Here is a 19,859-nt window from a genome sequence, read left to right on the forward strand (position 1 = left end):
CTAAGAAATTTACAATGGAAAATGCAGAAGGTGAACTGAAATGAAACTCCAAATATGCAAGACAAGAGGCTCCAAGAAACCAGATTGATACTGAGTAATGAAAATGATAGCTGTGTTCCAAATTAATTTATTGGTTTCCCACTTTAAATTGCACCAAGTCTGTCTCTTTTGTAAACCTGGTTAAAATTCTGACTGTAGCAAGACACACCTTTAATGTACTATTAGGTGCAAGATTTTTGCAGCAGCGCGTCAAGATAAACTCCATTACAAACAAAACATTCTGGAGTGGAAAGAGCTGCTTTTATTTTTAGGTTTTAGCTTTCCAAAAGGTACTTTTTTACTTCTGTGTAGTTTTATGGAAGAGGGGATGTGGGCCATGACTCACTGACACTTTGCACCTTGACATCCACCACCTAAACATCCTGCCAGCATTACTCTAAGATAAATACTCAATTTATGTATGTTGTCACTTAAGTTGGTCAGCAAAATACAAACTTGTAGCTTCACAGAAATTGAAGTTCTCCCTTACAACTGGTCCTAACTGAGGCTTGGGAAGATTTGCCTCCTACATCACAGAATTCCAGAATGGTTTGGGTTAGAAGAGACCTTAATGCTCATCTCATTCCTCCCCCTGCCATAGGCAGGACACCTTCCATTGTCCCAGGTTCCTCCAGGCCCTGTCCAACCTGGCCTTGGACGCTGCCAGAGATCCAGAGGCAGCCACAGCTGCTCTGGGCAAACTCAGGGCCTCATCAGCCTAACAGGGAGGAATTTCTTCCCAGTATCCCATCTAACTCTGCCCTCTGGCAGTGGGAAGTCATTCTCTTTCGTCTTGTTCCTCCAGACCCTTGTCCAAAGTCTCTCTCTTGGAGCCCCTTCAGGCACTATCAGGGGTTCTGAGCTCTCCCTGGAGCCTTCTCTTCTCCAGGTGAGCATCCCCAGCTCTCCCAGCCTGGTCCAGAGCAGAGGGGCTCCAGACCTTGGAGCATCTCTGGATATCACCACTGCTAAGAGCAACAGTAAAAGATATTTCAGGGCAGAGGGAAAAAATAATTTCTCTTCTTCTGAAGCAGTCCCCACGCAAACTGAAATACTCAGAAGGGATAAAAATGCTCATACCTCTTCTAAACCCAGAGTCACTCACTAACATCACTGCAGCTCCAGCAGTGGGAACAAGGGAGCCGTCAATGACACCCTAAACCCAGGTTTCTCATGCACCAGGTACAAGCCCCTGAACCATTTTACCTGGCATCTGCAGTGGGCATGTAAAAACAGATCTTGTAACAGTTCTTATTGCTCCAAATTTCTCTATAAAATTGAGGACTAATGGGTAAGTTTGTGGGAAAAGTCCATTTTTTAGATATGGATCAAAGACTTCAGAGTATGATTAGATAAGTTTACAGTTTACTTTTACATGGCTATAAATTTGAGATATGGTAAGATTATAATTTACATAGAGATCACCTTTACAGAGTCTGGATTTACAAAGTGAGAAAAATATCTATCTTCTGACAATTTTTTTTGGAGGGATGTGAAAGAAACTTATGAATTTCAGAAGAAAATATATTGCAATAAAGTAACATCAATACATTTTTACAGAAGCCTCTGGAACTGAATAGCTAAAGATTCCTCAAGTTGCATTTCTGTAAATGCCATTTCTAAATGCAGAAGAAGATGCTATTTGTAGTGATTTTTGAAATAAGTCAATCTCATGTCTTAGCAAAAAAATGTCTTTAATTACTTAGCAAAACCAGTAGCTGTTTTCAGAAAGCAAACCAATGTCTATTCAACTTTTAGAAATTATTTTTAAGACAGAGTTTTTCTGGTTGTCTGCAATTTTTTCCCCACAGCACAGTTCTCACTCAGCTGGACTGCAGCACTTTTCACAGTGAGGACCCTGAGTTTGTGGCTGTAGAATGAGCTGCTGACCACGAGAGGGTACAGACTCCATGGCCTTGTGCCAGACATGTTCAACTCTTAGCAACAGCAACTACTCCAAAGATTAATCCCTTGCTGATTATGCTTTGTATTACCCATTCAAATTTTCCTCCTTATACACTCCAGTACTAAAACTGTAAGTAATAAAAATTGAGAATGCTTTAATGTTGGCTGAGTATTCTGAAGAGGACCACAGAGCAGGGAGGGAGGCTCGCCATGCCAGAACAGGAGGAACTAAAACCGATGCTCTATAAAACAACTGGAATTACAACAAGGATACAACCACCCCACTACTCCACCAATTCTGGGTTCCATGTGAGGTTGCAAAGTCACAAGTAGTCTTGACTTGCATGAGCTTGATGCAATTACCATTCCAAAGGCTCCCAGGAATGGCTGGCCAAAGATCTCACTGCACACTTCTACAGCCTTGACATCAGAGGACACGGCAGTGACTACGAAACGGGAGGGGCAGGGGGAGACAGACAGGAAAATAATGGGCAGGAGTACAGGCACAAGGTACAAAGAAAAGTTGAAAAACACCGAATAAAAAAGAGCTACAGACCAAACAACACTGGCTATATCCTACATACCTCCAGCAGCAAACCTCAATCCTAGTCAAGTCCACGAAATGAAGTCACCCAAAGTGATCCCTGTTTCTGCACAAGGGGACTCACACAACTCGAGGTGTGGGCATTCCCATTCCTCTTCACACCATACCAACACGTGGAAGGATGTTGGATTTCTGCTTTTCATCCAGCTAAGAGGACATGTTTTTGCCATGTGGAACATCTAACCAGCAGATATTCCTGTACAACCCAGGCTTTAGCAGGGGTTCTGCAAACACAAGCCATCACAGGACGAGCAGGTGCGCGTGGATTCCAGGCTGTGCTTAAGCTCCAGCAGCAAGGAGAGGGATGTGTTTGTCCATAAAAGTGACAACAATTTGGCTCTTTTTAGAGATGGCTACTACATTGAAGAAAATTCTGCACAGAAAATTCTACAGAAGCTATAAATCATACTTTTGGGTTTCCTAATGGGCACTACTAATTAACTCATGATGAGGCTTTTTAAAGAAGCACAGAAAAAGATGAGACCAAAGGGGCTAAAACAGGTGTCCAGTACAGGAAGTTTTGCACTTTGGAAAAAAGGTATTTAAAAGTGTCATGTTAGAATTGGAAGTCACTGTTAGGATTAATAGCACTAATCAGGAACTTTATTCTTAAGCAAGTATTCCCAAACTGGAAAACCCCAAGACGTATTTGGAGGGAAGGAGAGAGAGGGAAACTGAGCACACAAATTAATGCAAAAATAGGTATATTTCTTAACCCACCTGCTATTAGGTCATCAAGAGTGTCGGTAAGCGTCTGTGCTGGAGTGGCAACCATTAATCCGTCTGGTTCTTGAACTAAGAGCCCCTGCCCAGCAATCTGCTGCTGCTGTCCTACATTCTGCTGATTCCCTAATGCTTTCTGAAGTTCAAGAGACTCTGTCCCATTATAACCTAAGTTACCAGAAAAATTACATTGCGGTGCTGGCAAAGGCTGGATAGGGACAAACTCTATTTGTTCAGCAGGTGGTGGAGACTGGTGTTGCTCATCATCTTTAGACAAGATTGTGTCAACCTGAGGTAACCCTGAAAAGTTATCCTCTGGCAGACCCTTATCGGCTTCCACTTCTGGGAAGACCCCTGCAAGTGAGCACTGCTGCTGCAGGGCAGGTGGTGTGTCTGTCTGACCTTTGGTCTCCAAATATTCTTTGGTAAACTGCTGTTGGGTTTTCATCTGCAACTGCCTCTCCACCTTCTGCAGCTCCTTCAATATTTTCTTCTTCTTCTGTACTTGTTCTTCTCTGTTCTTTTTAAGTTCTTCAATCTTATCTTTATTTAAAGGTTCACCTTGAATTAATTCCAATGATTTAAGTTGTGCTTTTTCAATAGCACTAATTCTCTGTCCAAGTTCATTCAGCTTGCCTTCAGTCTCTTCTACTATGCATTCCAAAGGCTGGTATGGGTGAAAAGGTGGCAGTAGGTCCTTATCTGCTACCTGCAGGGAACTTGACTTCTGCTTGGATGCACCTAAGCACATGAAAAATGTTTGAAAAAATGCCATGCTGAAGATACCCCAAACCTCCCCTCTCACCCACCAAAAATAATAATAATAAAAAAATAAAAGAAAAAAAATCTTTACAACTAACACTGCACATCTGTCAAAGCACAGAAAGGTAAACCCTACACTCCATGTTAGGACAAGAAAGGAAAAAGCAGATAGATGGGATTTTCAATATTGATCCTCATATCCCTTTGAGCACAGATACTTTAATCTTAGAAGGAACCTTGACAATTTCTGATATATGTGACAATGCACTTGAGAAGGGGAATCAGCAAGAAAAGCAAGGCAATTTACATGATTTACTGAATTCCCAAAGTTCTGTGTGTGCAGAGCTTAAAGTAAGAGTATTTTCCAGAGGCTGACTTCCAGCAGCAAGGTTAGGAGCAGAAAGACTCTGTAGCTGAGAGCAGACTAACCTGACAGTAAGATGATACCCTGAATTAGGATTTCTCCAAACATTGTAGCATTCACCTTCACATTACAAGCAGAATCCTGCCACTGCAAACTTAATGCTTTCAAATGGAGTGTGAAGCTTTAGCACCTTTTTAAAAATTCTGGGACCAAACTAACAACTTGCTCACTTCCTGTTCCAGTAACAAATGAACAATTCTGTTCATTATAAAGGCTTGAAAAATAACTTTCACCAAGGCCCACCAAACCTGGGCAGCCCTGCCCCAATTGCTGAATACCCTCAAGCAACCCATGGCTGCTTTCCCAAAAGCCGCATCTGGGAAACTCTAGTCACATCTTACTGAAAGGAATCTATTAAGTGCTGAAATTGTAATTATTACTTCCACGTGAGAACTTTAATTAAAAATGTGAAAGGGTTTAGCCTGATTAAATAATTTTCTGCACTAATACTCCTGTACTTTACCAAAACACTGATAAATGGAGCCTTAAAAAAAAAAAAAAAAGGGGGTAAGGAAACTTGAAGTTTTACAAAGCAGACTCGCATAATTAATCATTAAAAGGGGAACTACAATGATGTACAGTTTGAGCCATGGTTTAATAAAGCTACCTAAACATTACACAGTTAAGTTAAAGTCTGGATGCAAGAACTAAGGTTGTGGATCAATCACCAGCCCTGGAAGGATTAAGTTTCCTGAAACACAGATTTATTTCTTTCTGGGCCATCCTTCACCAATACACTAATTCACAAACCAACTTCATTTTGCATTGCTGTCAAAACGAGAGTCACATACACCTCACTTTGAAATGAATCTTTTTTGGAGGAACTAATTGTAAACCAAACAAACATGAGATTTTTTCTCTTATAAGGAGAAAGAACAAATATGAAAATAGAATTGGACCAACTCTGTACTGCATACCTTCAGCAGACTCCTGGGAAAGCAAATCATATCTAATTATATGAGAAACAACAAGAATCTTACTAATGCCAGGAAACAGCCCAGCATCCCACAGCCTCTGGAGCCTCCTTCTAACAGCTCCATGCTCTGTGCAGGTCAGTAGCTCCAGCTGAGCACCTCTCCCCACCACTGCTATTACTTTGCCTCCAAACCATAAGTGAGTTCCCAGCCTATTTCTCAGCAGACAATAAGGAATTTAGGGATGTTCAGCAATCCCTGGCTCTGTGCTGGCTGGTGGCTCTTTAGCTGGAGTTCACTCTAACCCGTGGCCTCTGGCTTTGTCGTGCACTCAGGAGTTATCCTTCAATTTTAACAAGTGTAATTTACAGTTTTTTGAGACCACTCTTGAGAAATAATTTCCCCTCACCAAAAATCTCAGAAAGACTTGTCTATATAGTTTTGAAACTAAGCTGTGCTCCATTGCTATAGTAACCAAACTGCAAATGAACCCTGCCTTCAGCTGAGATTGGAACTCTCTGTCCTGCTGTGCTTAATCACCCGTCACCCCTCAGGTTCCTGTGTCTATCATTCCATCCTCACACAAGGCATTCCCCCAACCCAGCAGCTCTGGACACCTTCTATCACTTTAGGAAAGAAAAGCTGCAGTTGGAAGGGCCTCCCAAGTAACCAAGTATCAATGTTATACCTCAATTAAGTCTGAGCTGGGGAGAAAACAAGCCTGTCATGGGAAAGCTTTTCTAGGAGCACAAGAGGAAGGAAAGAGCAGAAGCACAATCCCAGAGCTGGGCTGAACCGAAACAGCAGCTCCAACCGGGAATCATCACGGAAAGGTGGGAGAGTTTCTGAAGGCAGGTGTTAGGAGACCAGCTGGGCCCTCAAGTTCCAGAAAAGGTACAGAAATTTACATTAATCAGCTGCTCATTAGATAGCAGGGCCATTTTTCAGGTTTCAGATCACCTTCTTTATGCCAGAAAACAATTGCAACCTGTAACTGGAGATATTGGAAGAGGACGAGGCATAGGAAGAAAGATCTGCTAAACCTGACATGATCACCAGAACAGTCAGGTCAAACCAGAGGTGGAGATGCTGCACTGTTGGTAGCTTTGAATATGCAAATACCAGTTTTACTAAAAAATAGCATTTCTTGGTTTATCCAAATCTCCTCTGTATTACAATATCCTGAAAAATACTGTGCCCATTTTAGTACATAGTTACGAACACACACTTTTTGCTTTCTCTTTTGAAATACATAAATACAGTAAGACTTAAGGATCCAGTCACAGGCCTGATCATAATCATGTCAACCTTTTTTAAAATATATTTTGTACATTTATCTTTTGGGGGCAGCATCAGTCATCTACACAATCAATCTACTACCAGATTACACCTAGCAACATTAAGCTGTCAATCTGGCCTCTAAAGCAACTATTTTCTTCACTTCTAGAAGATTTGTTTAATATGAAAGTAAGTTATTTAGACTGAAGATGACTGGAATTCAGATGTTGCTACACAGATACCACCTGCCATCCAGTACCATGATTACAGGAAAAAAAAATTGATCAGCAAACCCAGAGTGGTCCTGGGCATGGTAGGAAAGCCACAGAGTAAAGGAGGGACTAATTCCCCAATTATTTTGTGAACAGTACCACCAATTGCTCTTTTATTTGCGTTTCCACATTCCCACAAGTTCTGGTCCCTACCCTGTCCAACTCAGCCTTCACCACAATTCCTGCAGAGCATGCACAGATCTTCAGCAAGGTTTATGACCAACATTTATGACTTAGGGCAAGACCTACTCTGCCCAAACACAGCTTCCCATCCACTTCTTTGATCTCCACTTCTCTGCAGGAAGTGACAGGTTGTTTCCTATGGAAATTTCCTGCATTTCTGCCACACACTTAAGGTCATCTCCCACAGACCTGAGTTGCAACAGCCCACTCACCCCAATGAGCCTCCCCCAGGCATCATTCCTTGCTCTCTTGAGCAGCCAGTAAAATGCAAAGAGGACACCATGACCGGGTTTTAATGCCTCTGGCTGCAAATAACATTTAAAGTCCCTAAACACACTATGACACCAAGGACCTGGAAAAATACCCTTCAGTTTTGTAGTCCTCAGGTGGCTTTCTCAAACAATTGAACTCTTCTAATTTAAATTTGCTTAGAACACATTCAGTATTTATACAGTTGCTGCCAAGAAACAAGTTTGATACCATATTTCCTGATGAGTGGTTATGATTCTCAAGGAAGCTCAATAGCACAGTTGCTATTCTAGGTCTGACTTGTAATCCACAGGATGTCACTTCTGTCACTTTCTGGGCCTCCCAGGAAAGAACTAATTCATATGCTTTTCAGTTGTATTACACTTGATGTTTTATTAGACAAAATTCTGAGATTTGTTAACAGCTCCTTAATTTCTATTGTCATTGTCAAATAAAAAAATAAAAGTGGACTGAAATCCAAACAGAAAAGTCCAAAAGATTTTTTCCAGCATAAAAAAATGACAGTAAGAAAAATTCAGCTGTGTGATACACAGTTATACATTCAAATACATCATGTCTCTTGGAGATTCTGTTATATAATTCTGTATGAATCACCATGTCATTTGCGTGCTCTCTAACAGAATTGCTTGTCTGTTGTTTTTGCACTTGAGATTTCTTTTTGTAAATCTGATTTCACTCAGAAGTTGAGAGGTCAATTTGCAGCCTGCAATTAAAACTCACCAGCCTCATCAACATGAATAAAATGAACTCAATACTGAATTTTCATGAAAGTTCTGTGTTTAACTATTATTTGTATTAGTAAGAAACTCATCTCTAAGGACCTGGAGAAACAATCAGTTGCTCCATATGCACACAGGGATGCAAAGTACAGTATTACATAATGTTACTAATTTGAAAAAAAAAATAAAATAAGCCTACATTTCCCAAGCAAATTATTCTGCTACATGGTTTTTCATATATGCTGAATTCTCCTTTATAAAGAAGAGGTTAATTGGTAGAAGGCTGAATGATGAGTTTGAGTATGTTCACAGTATCCCTCCTGGAACCATGGAGCAATTTTGCCAGCCTTTATCACTCCTGCAGCTGTTTCTACGGCAAATTGCAGGGAATAGGTGCAACACTATCCAACAGGCAATGGTTACACAGCTGCAACCAAGCCAAGCTGAATTCAATTTTCAGCCATTCAAAATTTTCAGTTACTTTCCAATCTTAGGTCTTCTTCCCAAGTTTCCTCTGGAGGATCCACGATATATAACTGGAAAATTGCTAAGGTGTAATTGAATTAGTTGGTGGCAAGCAGGTGACTAAAGCTTCAAAGGAGCAGAATTTCACAAACCACTGTGAAAAGATTGTTACGCATTTGTGCTCCTGGGGACCTACACGTGTCTGGGTGTCAAATCACCTGCCTGCATAGCTGAGGATTTGCAGAAAAAACGGTCTTTAAGTCTACAAAAGAAGTATTAGTAAAGTTCAGAAGTCAGGAGGCATGGATGGTGAAATTTTCCTTGGGAACTCATCCCAGATACCTGGGCTAGTTTCTGACCCAGGCAGGAAGTTTCCAGGAGGAAATGGCAAAGAGTTGATCAGAAGGTGTTGAAGCACATTAAACAATGAACAGACAGCTGGGACTGTGCAGTAGAAAAATCCAGTAAAAATCAGAATGCAAAAGCTGGAAAAGCAGGAATATCAATTTGCCTTACTAATGTTCTTATCTCTATGAAAGTCATATAACTTCCTAGTTTTACTATTAACCTGTCCCCTCTTTTTATTAAAACACACAATGCATGAGATCTCTGCTGGGATGTATAACTCAGTATTAGACATAGAAGTCAGATATCAGAGTATTTATTGAATTTATATCAATTGAAGTTACATAGAGTTTGTTTTTCTTCCCCTTCTCCACACCATCAGATTGTTGGATTTAGCACAGGGATCCAGGAAATGCCATATATTGAATATCTAGCTTAGAGATTCCAGTAGAGAAAGCTTAGAGATTCCAGAAGTACCACTCAACTTTAGGGGAACTCTGGTTTCCTTCACAGGGATCAAAGGCAAATGCCTTTCACCTGAATAAGTCTATTTGGTCTTGTGTAATTCTAAAAGAACCCTGCACCCCAAAGGAGAACTGCTGCAAGTTACTGCCCACTTAAAAATGACACTAGAAAAGTCTAATGACAGCACGTTGACAGGTTTGAAGTACTCATTTTAGGCCAATTAGTTCATTTGTAAGCACAATTTCAGAGTAAGTATGAAGTAAAACAAATCTGGAGAAAAAATTACTGAAAACCTGATACCTCATTCTCAAAAACCAGACTACTTTGAACTTTGACAAATTTAAAACCAGCTGATGTTAGTAAAAGTATTTTGACTAAGAAAACAACCCTGCTGCTTTCCACAGGCTCCCTGAGCATCCCTTGTTGTCCCAGCATGTTTGATGAGGATCCAGAGCGTGCTCTGTGCTCCAGCCCTGCATTGCACAGGGCTCTGCAGGAACCACTCACCTGCATTTACAAAGCAGAGAGGATTATCAACAGCTGGTTTCCTGAAGAAATCCAGCAGCATTCCTTTGGACTGTTCCCTGGGCTGGGCTGCAAGTCCCTCTCCCAGGGAAGCAGGAGCAGGGCCACACGGAGCTGTGGCACAGCCCTGCACTGGACAGACCTCAGGCCTCTGGAAACAGCACACTTGGGTTTTGTACCCAAAAAAGCTCTTTGTGCTGAGCTGCTGCACCACAGCTGCTGCTGAGCCATCCTGCCTCTGTTCACCGAGGGCAGAATCCACCAAGGAAGGGATCTCCTGCCCCTCCCCATGGAAGCAAAAAGAGCTGAACTGGGATTTCTTTTACATGGACACAACAGACATGTGCTAAATGTAGTGCACTGAGAACAATCCTTCCTAAGCAAGTAGGAGCTGAGGTCTGGTTAATCCTATAACTAATTCTGCTCCTTTTTTCACCTTATTTTTCTTCAGTTCTTTCCAAGTTACCATGTTGGTGTGTCACCTTTATCTAAGTCTCTCTAGATCCACTGTTGCCTGTGAAATGTTTTTCTTTTCAGTTGCTAAACACCAATATTAAATCCTTTGCCAAAGTAATTATTCAAATGGTAATGATCCCATGTGCCTCCATGCTTTACTGAAGAATAATAATAAAATACAAAATTAGACCATAAATTCCTCTTGAAAAACCTCATGTCATATCTGAATTATAAGAGGAGCACTTAAATGTGTTCAAGTTTTACTTGCCTGACTTGCCAAGAACTCTTCATAAAACAAAGTATCACTATTGCATTTGCAAAACTCACACATGTCCATAAAAAAATCTGACTGTGCTAAGGTTAAGGAGGCAAGGTACTGCTCTCCTACCTCTCAGTAGTTCACAATTTATATAAAAACTTGGGGGCTACTTTAATTGAAGGCAAATATTTGTTCTGCCTCAGATAAACAATTTTGTTATGCAAGAACTTGACTGCTCTCCTGCCTTGGAACTAATGAACACCTCAACTCACATCCTCTTTTGCCCCTCCCCTCCCAAGAAGTTTAGTGATGGAAGTCTGGTGAATTAAAGCCGTGTGTGTAACAAGTCACAAGTGGCAGTTCAGCACAGCACACCAACTCTGCACTGCAATGAGCACACAGTGTTTAGCACAAAAATACCATTTTCCCCCTACAGATCTGAGAGACACAAAGAGCTTTGCACAGAGCTTTTGGGAATGCTTCATCAGCCCAATGACACGTTTGGGATTGCTGCATCTCCTGCAACGCAGCACAGATGAGTTTTGCTGACACGCATGAAGCATGTCCTGAACCCCCGTGAACAATGAGATCTCCCTGTGCCAGTCCCAACATCACAGTGCTGCAAAAAACACACCTGAGGATGTGCTGACATTGGCAATAAGGTGTTTGTAATGAGAGCTGTTTCCTAAACTACAGTCAACTATTTGCTTTTCATAACTGGATTAAATAAAATGAAACTTTTCACTTTTAACTTCAGTCTTCTGACTCAGCATCAACTAATCTCTTACCACAAAATGTGCTCCCAGAACACTCCCACTCCGCAGTGCTAACAGGCATTGGAACTGGAAGGGCACACATGCTGGTATATAGCTTTTTGGTGGATTATTTGAACCAGAAGTTGTATATTGTTTTCATTTGTTTGGTATTCATTTCTCTGAAATCCAAAATAGCAAGTGTTGCACATTCTAGGAAATGAGACAGCAAGTGCATCTGAGAGGTCACATACATGGTATATGCATGGAGAGGGGCACAGCTGTACACTCAGACATGATGCTTTTCTCTCTTTATTTGTGCCCCTAAGGGGTTTAGGTTTGTTTGTTTGCTCTGGAAGTGCTTGGTGCTTCCTCAAACAAAGGATTTAAGCAGATCTAGCTAACAGAGCTTTGGATACTGTAATGCTTAAGATCCCCATCCAAAACTGTAGATCACTAGGAGCTGCAGTTTGTAACTTTGCACTTGAGAATCTGCTTCTCTTTCTGAGTTGACTCAGCAGATATGAAGATTTTGTTACAGAATCCACAGCTGGAAACAAACTCCCTAATTGCAATTTAATAACTGCAAGGAGTTTTAACCAATCAGTTTGACCACATTCAAAGCAAAAACTCTGATGTTGTGATTACTCATTGGAGAACTATTACTAATGCAACAAAACCTCGCCTGTAAGTAGATCTGCACTGGTATTTTATAGTGCATGTTTGCATTGCTGCTGATGGAACAGAAAAAGTTTGTGCATCAGGTTCATGGATAATAGCTGCAACTGTTCTAGAAGACCAATGTACAATATTCAAAAGTGAACACCATACCTAGAGTACTTTAACTTTTTAATCTGTCTGCACTAGGGCAGTTACCACAAGCATCTTCTTCCACAAAAAATTGAATACGCATAATTCTAATAAATTAGAATAAGCACAATAAGGTTAGAACAACCAGTGTTGCTATACTGTAGAATGCAAGAAAATAAGGAAAAAAACTATAAACTATATAAAATAATTTTAAGTTATACTTCATTAGACGTGTTCAAGAACTGATGGAAGGGATTTCACTATGTGTAAGCTCTTTTTAATAAAGCGGTTCCTAGTCTATCCATTTCCAAACCACATATTTTCTCTGAGTGGTTACATACTGACCTTTCACCACTCCCAAGAGAGGTGGGGAGTTCTCTTGAGGGGTCCTGTCAGGCTCCTGGGGAGGTACAACCATAGCAAGCGTATGCACCGGGACACGGGGAACCTTCAAACAAAGCACAGACACACACTCAGGTAAAAACACCTTCAGGCAGACCAGATCTTCAAGTGTTAGTACACATGTACAGAACTACAGCATCTTTCTGTTCACACTTCTCGAACTGTGTATTCTATACTACTTCTTGGTATGACTTGACCCTTGCTTTTTTACTGGAGACAGTATGTCAAAGTTAACTGTGCTACTCTGTTCAAGATCCTAGGCTGTATTGGCTGAAAAACTATTAATTCCTTTAGGCTTTTAATCAACTAACTCCCCTGGAGCTGCCTCTTCAGACTGCAGAATTCTGAATTTACACACTATATTTTCTTTTATATAACAAACAGAACCAGTAACACCATGTGAGGGGTACTATCATAAGGCTTTAGAACTGTTGAACCAAAATACCAAACAAATGCAGGAAAGAACACAACATCCTTTTCAAATCCTAGGTTTAGGACTATCCTGTCCAGGGAGAAGAAAAGGGAACAAATGTGTTTTTCAAGTATCTGCAGGTAGAACCAACCAATTTTCTCACTCTCTATCATTCTCATGTGTGCAGTGTTTTAGAAATTTCTTCCATTGTCTATGTTCATTTTGAAATTAATTACTATGCAAGTGTTTCCTCCCAACACTGATGGTGTTATTTAAGAAAACCTCCTTATGCCTTACCTGAGACTGATCCTGAGATGGAGGTGTGAGCTGGGACAAGTCTGCTGCAGGAACCGACAGAACATTGTTTGGGTAATCCAGCAAGTAAGAAACAACATTTGTGTGTCCTCCTTTGGCAGCTTCAATGAGCATTGTTGAGCCATCCTGAAGTGAGATTTTAGAAACAGAAAGCCAGGAGATGAGTTTTGCTCTCTGGTGTAGCATCCCCCATTCAAGATACAATTCTGTGACTTAAATTTACTATTTCATAAAACAGCCAGGTGGTTCTTTCAGAACCTATGAAACATGACAGGCACAAGTGAATACCTTGAGCCGATGAGTAGGATCTGCCCCGTGAGCCAGGAGAAGCTCAACCACGGCCAGGTGACCTCCAGCACAGGCCAGGGACACCACTGTGTGATCATTGTTGGCTGTAGCCCTGTTCACATTGGCACCTAGTAAAGAGATGAGCTTAGAATTAAACACAGAGAAATTCTAAAATAAAGTATCAACAAGTACAGTATTTTGTGGAACAGAGACAAACTTTACTTTTGTAATCCAATTACTTCCTACACTTTTCTAGCGAAAGAGCAAAAGGGATTTTGACTAACTGATTGGCTTCTACACATCCTCCTCTTCACCTTGCAAAGACAAGGAAGTTGCAACAGCAACAGTGGGCTTGTAAGTGTTAAGTGAGGAACACATGGTGTAAGAAGCACAATTCCAAATGTTCACTCTGAGCAGCATCACTATGTGGTGCAGTTGCTACTGTTTCAGACAGTACTTGATGTGCTTTTCTGAAGGAGGAAGTGCTTTTTTTAAGAAACTGAAAATACCTGCAGTACTTCAAATCTAATCTATACAACAGAGTAGGAAGAGTAACTAGCAAAATATTTTGTAATTCATTCCATCATGAACAACATGAAATTCAAAAAAACCCTTAGGGGTCTGACAAATGCTCATATACATATAACCAGAATAATTTTGAATATGGATCACAAACATGTGGCATTGTAAAGTGGCATTTTAAGCTTTTTAATTAGTAATGTAAACTAGTATTTACCTTTGCTAATGAGGAATTGCACGGTGCATAAGTGACCAGCTCGCGCAGCCTTCATTAGTGGGGTTCTCCCACCTTCAGATTCATGCTCCTACAGAAGAAATAACAGATGTATAAATGGGCAAAAATTGTACTATTGTTTCAGCTTCTCAAGTATCTTGTGATGGGACCAGAACTACCCATCTGAATAGAAGATCCTTCTCACAAGCAGCTTGTAATAAACTGATTGGTGTCAATTTTCATGTTACCTAAAATACTAAATCACACTGTTAAAAAGGATTAGGACTGCACCCATACTGGTATCACATCAAGAAGCTTCCACACTTACAACCCCCTTTTTATTTTAGTGTTCAAATGCATAACATTCATGACAACAGTAAGACCTTGCTTCCTCCTCAGAAAGGGTGGAACCTTTAACACAAATGTCACCCTGTACCAGGAAGTTCACAATAACCATGAACTGCGGTGCCACAGTTCAGAGAGTTGCCATGTGCTGCCAGACCTCATAATAATGCCTTGAGAGCACACAACATTTATAAAACATACTGAAGAGGATCAAAAATAAAAATGAGATGAATCACTGCACATCACAAGAAGTCTCTAAGAGGATTGGAGAATAAAGCAGAAAGCTGAGAAAAGGATGATACAAACCAACAAGGGAATGAGTGTCAAGAACCATTTTCTAATTTAAAAAGTTTCTGAATACTAGAAAGATGTGTCTGAATACAACTGTATTAGAGCAGTTACAGAACTAGACAATGTGCCTGCTATGTAGACATGATCAATACCACAAAGAATGCTGAGCAATGATATCAACCCTCCTGCAGAACAAGAGGACGCAACATCATCTTCCTGGGAGTGTTTGTATGTGCACTCTACATTCAGTATTATTCTATTTAAATAATATTCAATCTGATCAATAACATACTAGGAATGCATGCTTTTTAATCAAATATCTGAGGAGCCAAGCTCTAAATTCACTCTTTACTTTGTAACCCCACGTATACCTGATAGTGAAAACTAACATTTAGTACTGGCAGTGGATGACATGGCTACTTACAAATACAATCAGACAACAGATTCGACAGAACAACTCAATTCATTCCTTCATAGTTTCTGTATTCCTGAAAACTCTGCATATGTCCTTTGACATATGGCTTGCTTCGGTTGCAAGCTGCATGTTAAGTTAGTTTTCTGTTCATACACTTGAAGAACAAACCTCTTGACTGGATCTTCTGCTGGAGATTGGACCCCAATCCAAGCCCATCCTTCCCTGTAAGAGGTTACATTGCCCCTCTCCTGCTCTGCTCCTCAGCCTCCAAAAGAGCTCTGAGTTACTGTCCACCACTGCTTTAACACACAGCTAAATCCACATTAGAGCTCTGATTTCTTGTCTTTCTCAGTAACACAAGCACACACAGGCAGATAGCAAACCTTACAGACTGACTATTGAAGTAACTTTTTTTTCCTTTTTTTGTTAATTAAACAGATTCCCCTTCCAGGGCAATGACTTCTTAGATGTCAATAAATACCTGCCTCTGGACTGTCTGCATGGCAAAAACATTTGCAGGACATGTAAAGCTAATTATATTAACATGTGACTCTATGATTGCAAGAACCAGTAGCGTGCCCTTGAGTCCTGATGCTTACTCCAGTATTTGGCATACTTTTTCCTTCTTCAGCCACTGCCAAGAGATCATAGAAAGCCAGAAGGTGCTGTGTGCCTGAAGCACAGCAAACCCCTGGTTCCACCAGCACAACACTCCCAAAGCAGCTGTGAATGGAGTGAATTCCTGACCACCACTCTGCTCTGAGCAGGACCTGGACACCTCTCCCTGAACTCCTTCACATCCAGTTCTAAATCCTCACTGATGCAATGATGGTAAGATGCAAAACTTATTTAAAGTCACCTTATGCAAGGTAGTGAAAAGCACCCTATATTGTGCTGAGATGCAGCAGATAACTGGCAGTAAGGTATAATTATTTGCAGCATTCTGCCTTTCTAACAGACTTCACTGTTGGAAGTCTCAAACACGGACGCCAGGAGGCTTCCTCATTTAAATGCAATGCAGTGATTCTGCCCAGTTTAACCAACTGTCACTTCCTCAGGCAGGCAGAACTTGATCCTCAGCTACTACACACTTCCAATCCTTGCAGCACCATGCACACCATCAGTCCAGCCAAACCAAACCATTTGGGTGCCCACCTGCTGTAGATCTTCAAAACTTATGGCATTTTGATGGTATTTTTCACATTGGAAGATAGAAATGCATGTTTTATTTTAAAATGAAATTAATTCTGACTTCAGCACTCTCTATAGCCCTAATAATGGATACCAAACAGCATCAACCCAAGCTTAAAGGGAAGACATCTAGGACAAGCCAAAATAAGAAGCTGAGACAGCGCAGTGCCTTTGTCTCCTCATATCCTGTCTTTTTACCTAGAAAAATCATAAATTTCAAAGATTATATACATATCTATCTATCTATCTATCTATCTATATCTGTATCTCTTTTTCAGCTGCATTAGATAATCAAAATCAGGACAGAGAAAATGAAAGTTGCCCCAAAGCATCCTATTACCTTTCTAATGTGCTTTTCCCTTTTATTTATATGAAGTGCACACCAATGTTTATTTTGTTATATCCCAACCCAGTAAATTGTCTCCAAACACAATCCCCTTGCCTCTCTGCACTGTAGGGCTCATCACAGCATCCTGTCTCTTGTCACTGCTCCAGCCCTGAGGAATGTGGTAATTGGTACAATCAGGAAAAGGAAGAAAGGAGAACACCTCTGCCACATTTGGGGAGCCATTCTCTAAACTCCTGGGTAAGGTGCTCTCCTGCTAATTCTATCCCGCTGGATAGAAAAAACATCTGAGAAGAATTTTCTGTGGGTTTGGGTAACAGATAGGAAGGGAGGGGAAAGTGAGAGTGTTACCCAAATCAGGCAGTTTACACTGTCTGCACCTTTTCCACTGGGACTCAAGAAGGAAATGAGATTCCAGTCAGCAATATTTTTTTCCTTTCTAGATAAATCAATACTTCCAAGAGCAGAGCAGAAGCAGAGTCATCAGGAGCATCTAACAACAATCTTTGGTATTTTTTAATTCTTCTTTTTGAGTTCCTTGGTTCAGGCAATTCCAAGATCAGCTACATAAAGGCTTTCCCCACACACAATTCTTCTTGGTTCACAAATATTCATGGTTTATTAATCGCTAGGATAGTTTTTTTGATTTTTTAAAAATGTCACATGTTATTTAAATGTTCAGGAAGAAAATCTGAACATCAGGAAGAAAATCTGTATTTTCAAAGTAAAGCTCCAACTTTTCAGTTCTGTAACAAGCCTCTCATCCATGACAACAGTGAATATTTAACAGAAATCTAAATATTATTCTGAAAAAAATGATCTAGAGAAAACTTTTGATGCAAAAAAATACAGTCCCTAACACTGCTGATTTTCAAGATTGAACTCCTATTCCAGCAGTCACCGACCTACCTGCCCCAAATAATCTTCCTGAAAACTCAACTAGGCCTCTAGCTTAAAGTGAACACCTAAAAATGGAAGACCTCAGAGGAAACAGATTTAAGAGGGCTGCTATCAATGAGAGAACCTGCTGCATTTGGGAAGGTTGGGATATTTTTTAAAACCAGTTTTAGAAAACCTAACAGAAGGGAAAATACAGAACAAGAATCTCCCATCTAGTCTGCACAGTGAGTCTCTAGATCTTTGAAGAGACTGATGCCTTCAAGCCATGCTTGTTCTCAGCATGAATCCTGAGGTTGCAGCTTTCAAGCATCAAAGGCCAACCTCACCTGGTGCCTGCCTGGCTCTATACCCTCCAAAACTGTCTTCCTAAAGTCCTCCTGCTTGTCCTGCAGAAGGAAAAAGAAGAACTCATGGCTCTTGCTCTATAAACAAATGTTCCTGGTCATGAAGACCTGGAATGTGAACTTGGTGATGGGATCTACCAGCTGAAAACTGGTTTGCTGGCATGAGGCAGGCAAGAACAATGGTAATTCCAAGCAATGAAGCTCTCAGGAGTTCAGACTCCTACCATGAGCCATTCAGATCCACAAAGGCCAGACACAGCATCTTGTTACAGACAAGATGGATCTTTGTTCACTACTGGCAAAATGAAGAATTTCATTGTACTTTGCACCTTCCAGAGAGTGCAACAGACAAAAGGTGTTGATTACAAAAATGAGCTTCACTTGCCCTACCACACTTTATCTATACAAAACTAAGGGCCAAGTCTAAAAAAAGTCAGAAATCCCTGACCTTCCTCATGGTTCAAAAACCAGTAAAGAACATAACAGCACCTCGGAGTCCTCGCTGTAACAGCAACACGACAACCTCCAGAGCTGCTGAATTCAAACCCAAGAAGACTGGCTGCTTTTTGTAGATGTTTAAATGGTGCCTCATACACAATGCATAAACCCACAGTCTGCCACACACATCAAGGAAAGTGAGCTTTTAATTTAGGAGCCACGTTAGTGTGAGGGATGCTATCACCTGAAGGCAAAACAATGATCCCTGCCATGACAGAAACATGTCTGTAAAAGCATTGTGTCATAAGAGAAGAATTAAGAGGTAGTCTGGCATGTGTGTTTGGGGGGTTTTTGCAATTAGAATTATGTGGAGGCCAGGAAGCCAGTATTAGTCTTCTAAGCAAAGCAAGATGTGGAATCTTAACAAGTATTGGAGAGTTTTGGGGAGACCATGACAGTGTAAAATGAGAATAATACAAGGATGATGCTGTCCTCATGGGTTCTCTTCCATCTCTCAATTTCTATATAAAAGGTCTCATGTATCTCATGGAGAAAGGTAAATTCCATCACTAGATCAACTCCTATCTAGCACAGCCTCATGTACAGCTGCAAGAGGGTCCAGGATAAAAAAAATCCCAATTTAAAACTCTTTTCTGTATTTCCCAGCTGAGAAAAGCTGAGATGATCTCACTGTCCAAAAAAGAAGATCTCTCTTTTGTTTGCAGCTACATTGAAACAGACAAAGATGCAACCACCTCATCAAGAGCAGTGCTGCCTTCAAAAGGGACACCAGAATCTCCTTTAATCCAGGTGTGATTCTACATCAATGGGGAACAGTAATCCAAAAAGGTCCTTTTAGCTTATTGAAAGGTAAGCAGCTTAAAAGCAGGATATCACCTCTCATTAAATATCACCAATACTCATGGTGAGATTTACAGTCCTTAACCTGGTGCCTGTGGGAACATTTATGTACCTCCCACGTCTTACCTTACACAACCCTTGAGATGAAGGTAACTGCTGGGAAAGACACAAAGCAGAAATAGGGAGGAAAAAAAAAAAAAAGAAATCTTTTGGAAAAATTATCCTCTCCCCTTTGAAATTAGACAATCCTTGCCACACTGGTAAATAGATGTATTACTGAGCTGCTGGATATTTTTTCCTGAAATTACTAAACCATATTTCTGCTTTCAAAAAATGCTTTTATAAATTCGTATTTCAGAGTTCTAATCTCCAAACTTTTATTCACACAGATCGCAAAATCTAAACTAG

At 40.6% G+C, this 19,859-nt stretch overlaps 1 protein-coding gene across 9 annotated transcripts in view; it reads right to left on the reverse strand.

The window, feature by feature from the left end:
- The window catches only part of LOC310915289 (ankyrin repeat and KH domain-containing protein 1-like), a gene marked incomplete at its 5' end in the record, with an annotated part of 99,646 nt that overhangs the window by 32,450 nt on the left and 47,337 nt on the right, over positions 1-19,859 (reverse strand). For 8 of the 9 annotated variants that reach the window (XM_083872054.1, XM_083872053.1, XM_083872050.1 and 5 more), the window contains 5 exons: positions 3,269-4,012; positions 12,516-12,618; positions 13,282-13,425; positions 13,588-13,715; positions 14,324-14,411. In XM_083872054.1, the coding sequence (XP_083728180.1) occupies positions 3,269-4,012; positions 12,516-12,618; positions 13,282-13,425; positions 13,588-13,715; positions 14,324-14,411 (1,207 nt within the window). The remainder of the gene's footprint in view (positions 1-3,268; positions 4,013-12,515; positions 12,619-13,281; positions 13,426-13,587; positions 13,716-14,323; positions 14,412-19,859) is intronic. The other variant, XM_083872051.1, reaches the window with a different exon arrangement.

Source organism: Zosterops lateralis (genome assembly GCF_965231275.1).
Source record: "Zosterops lateralis genome assembly, chromosome: 14".
Lineage (NCBI taxonomy): Eukaryota > Metazoa > Chordata > Aves > Passeriformes > Zosteropidae > Zosterops > Zosterops lateralis.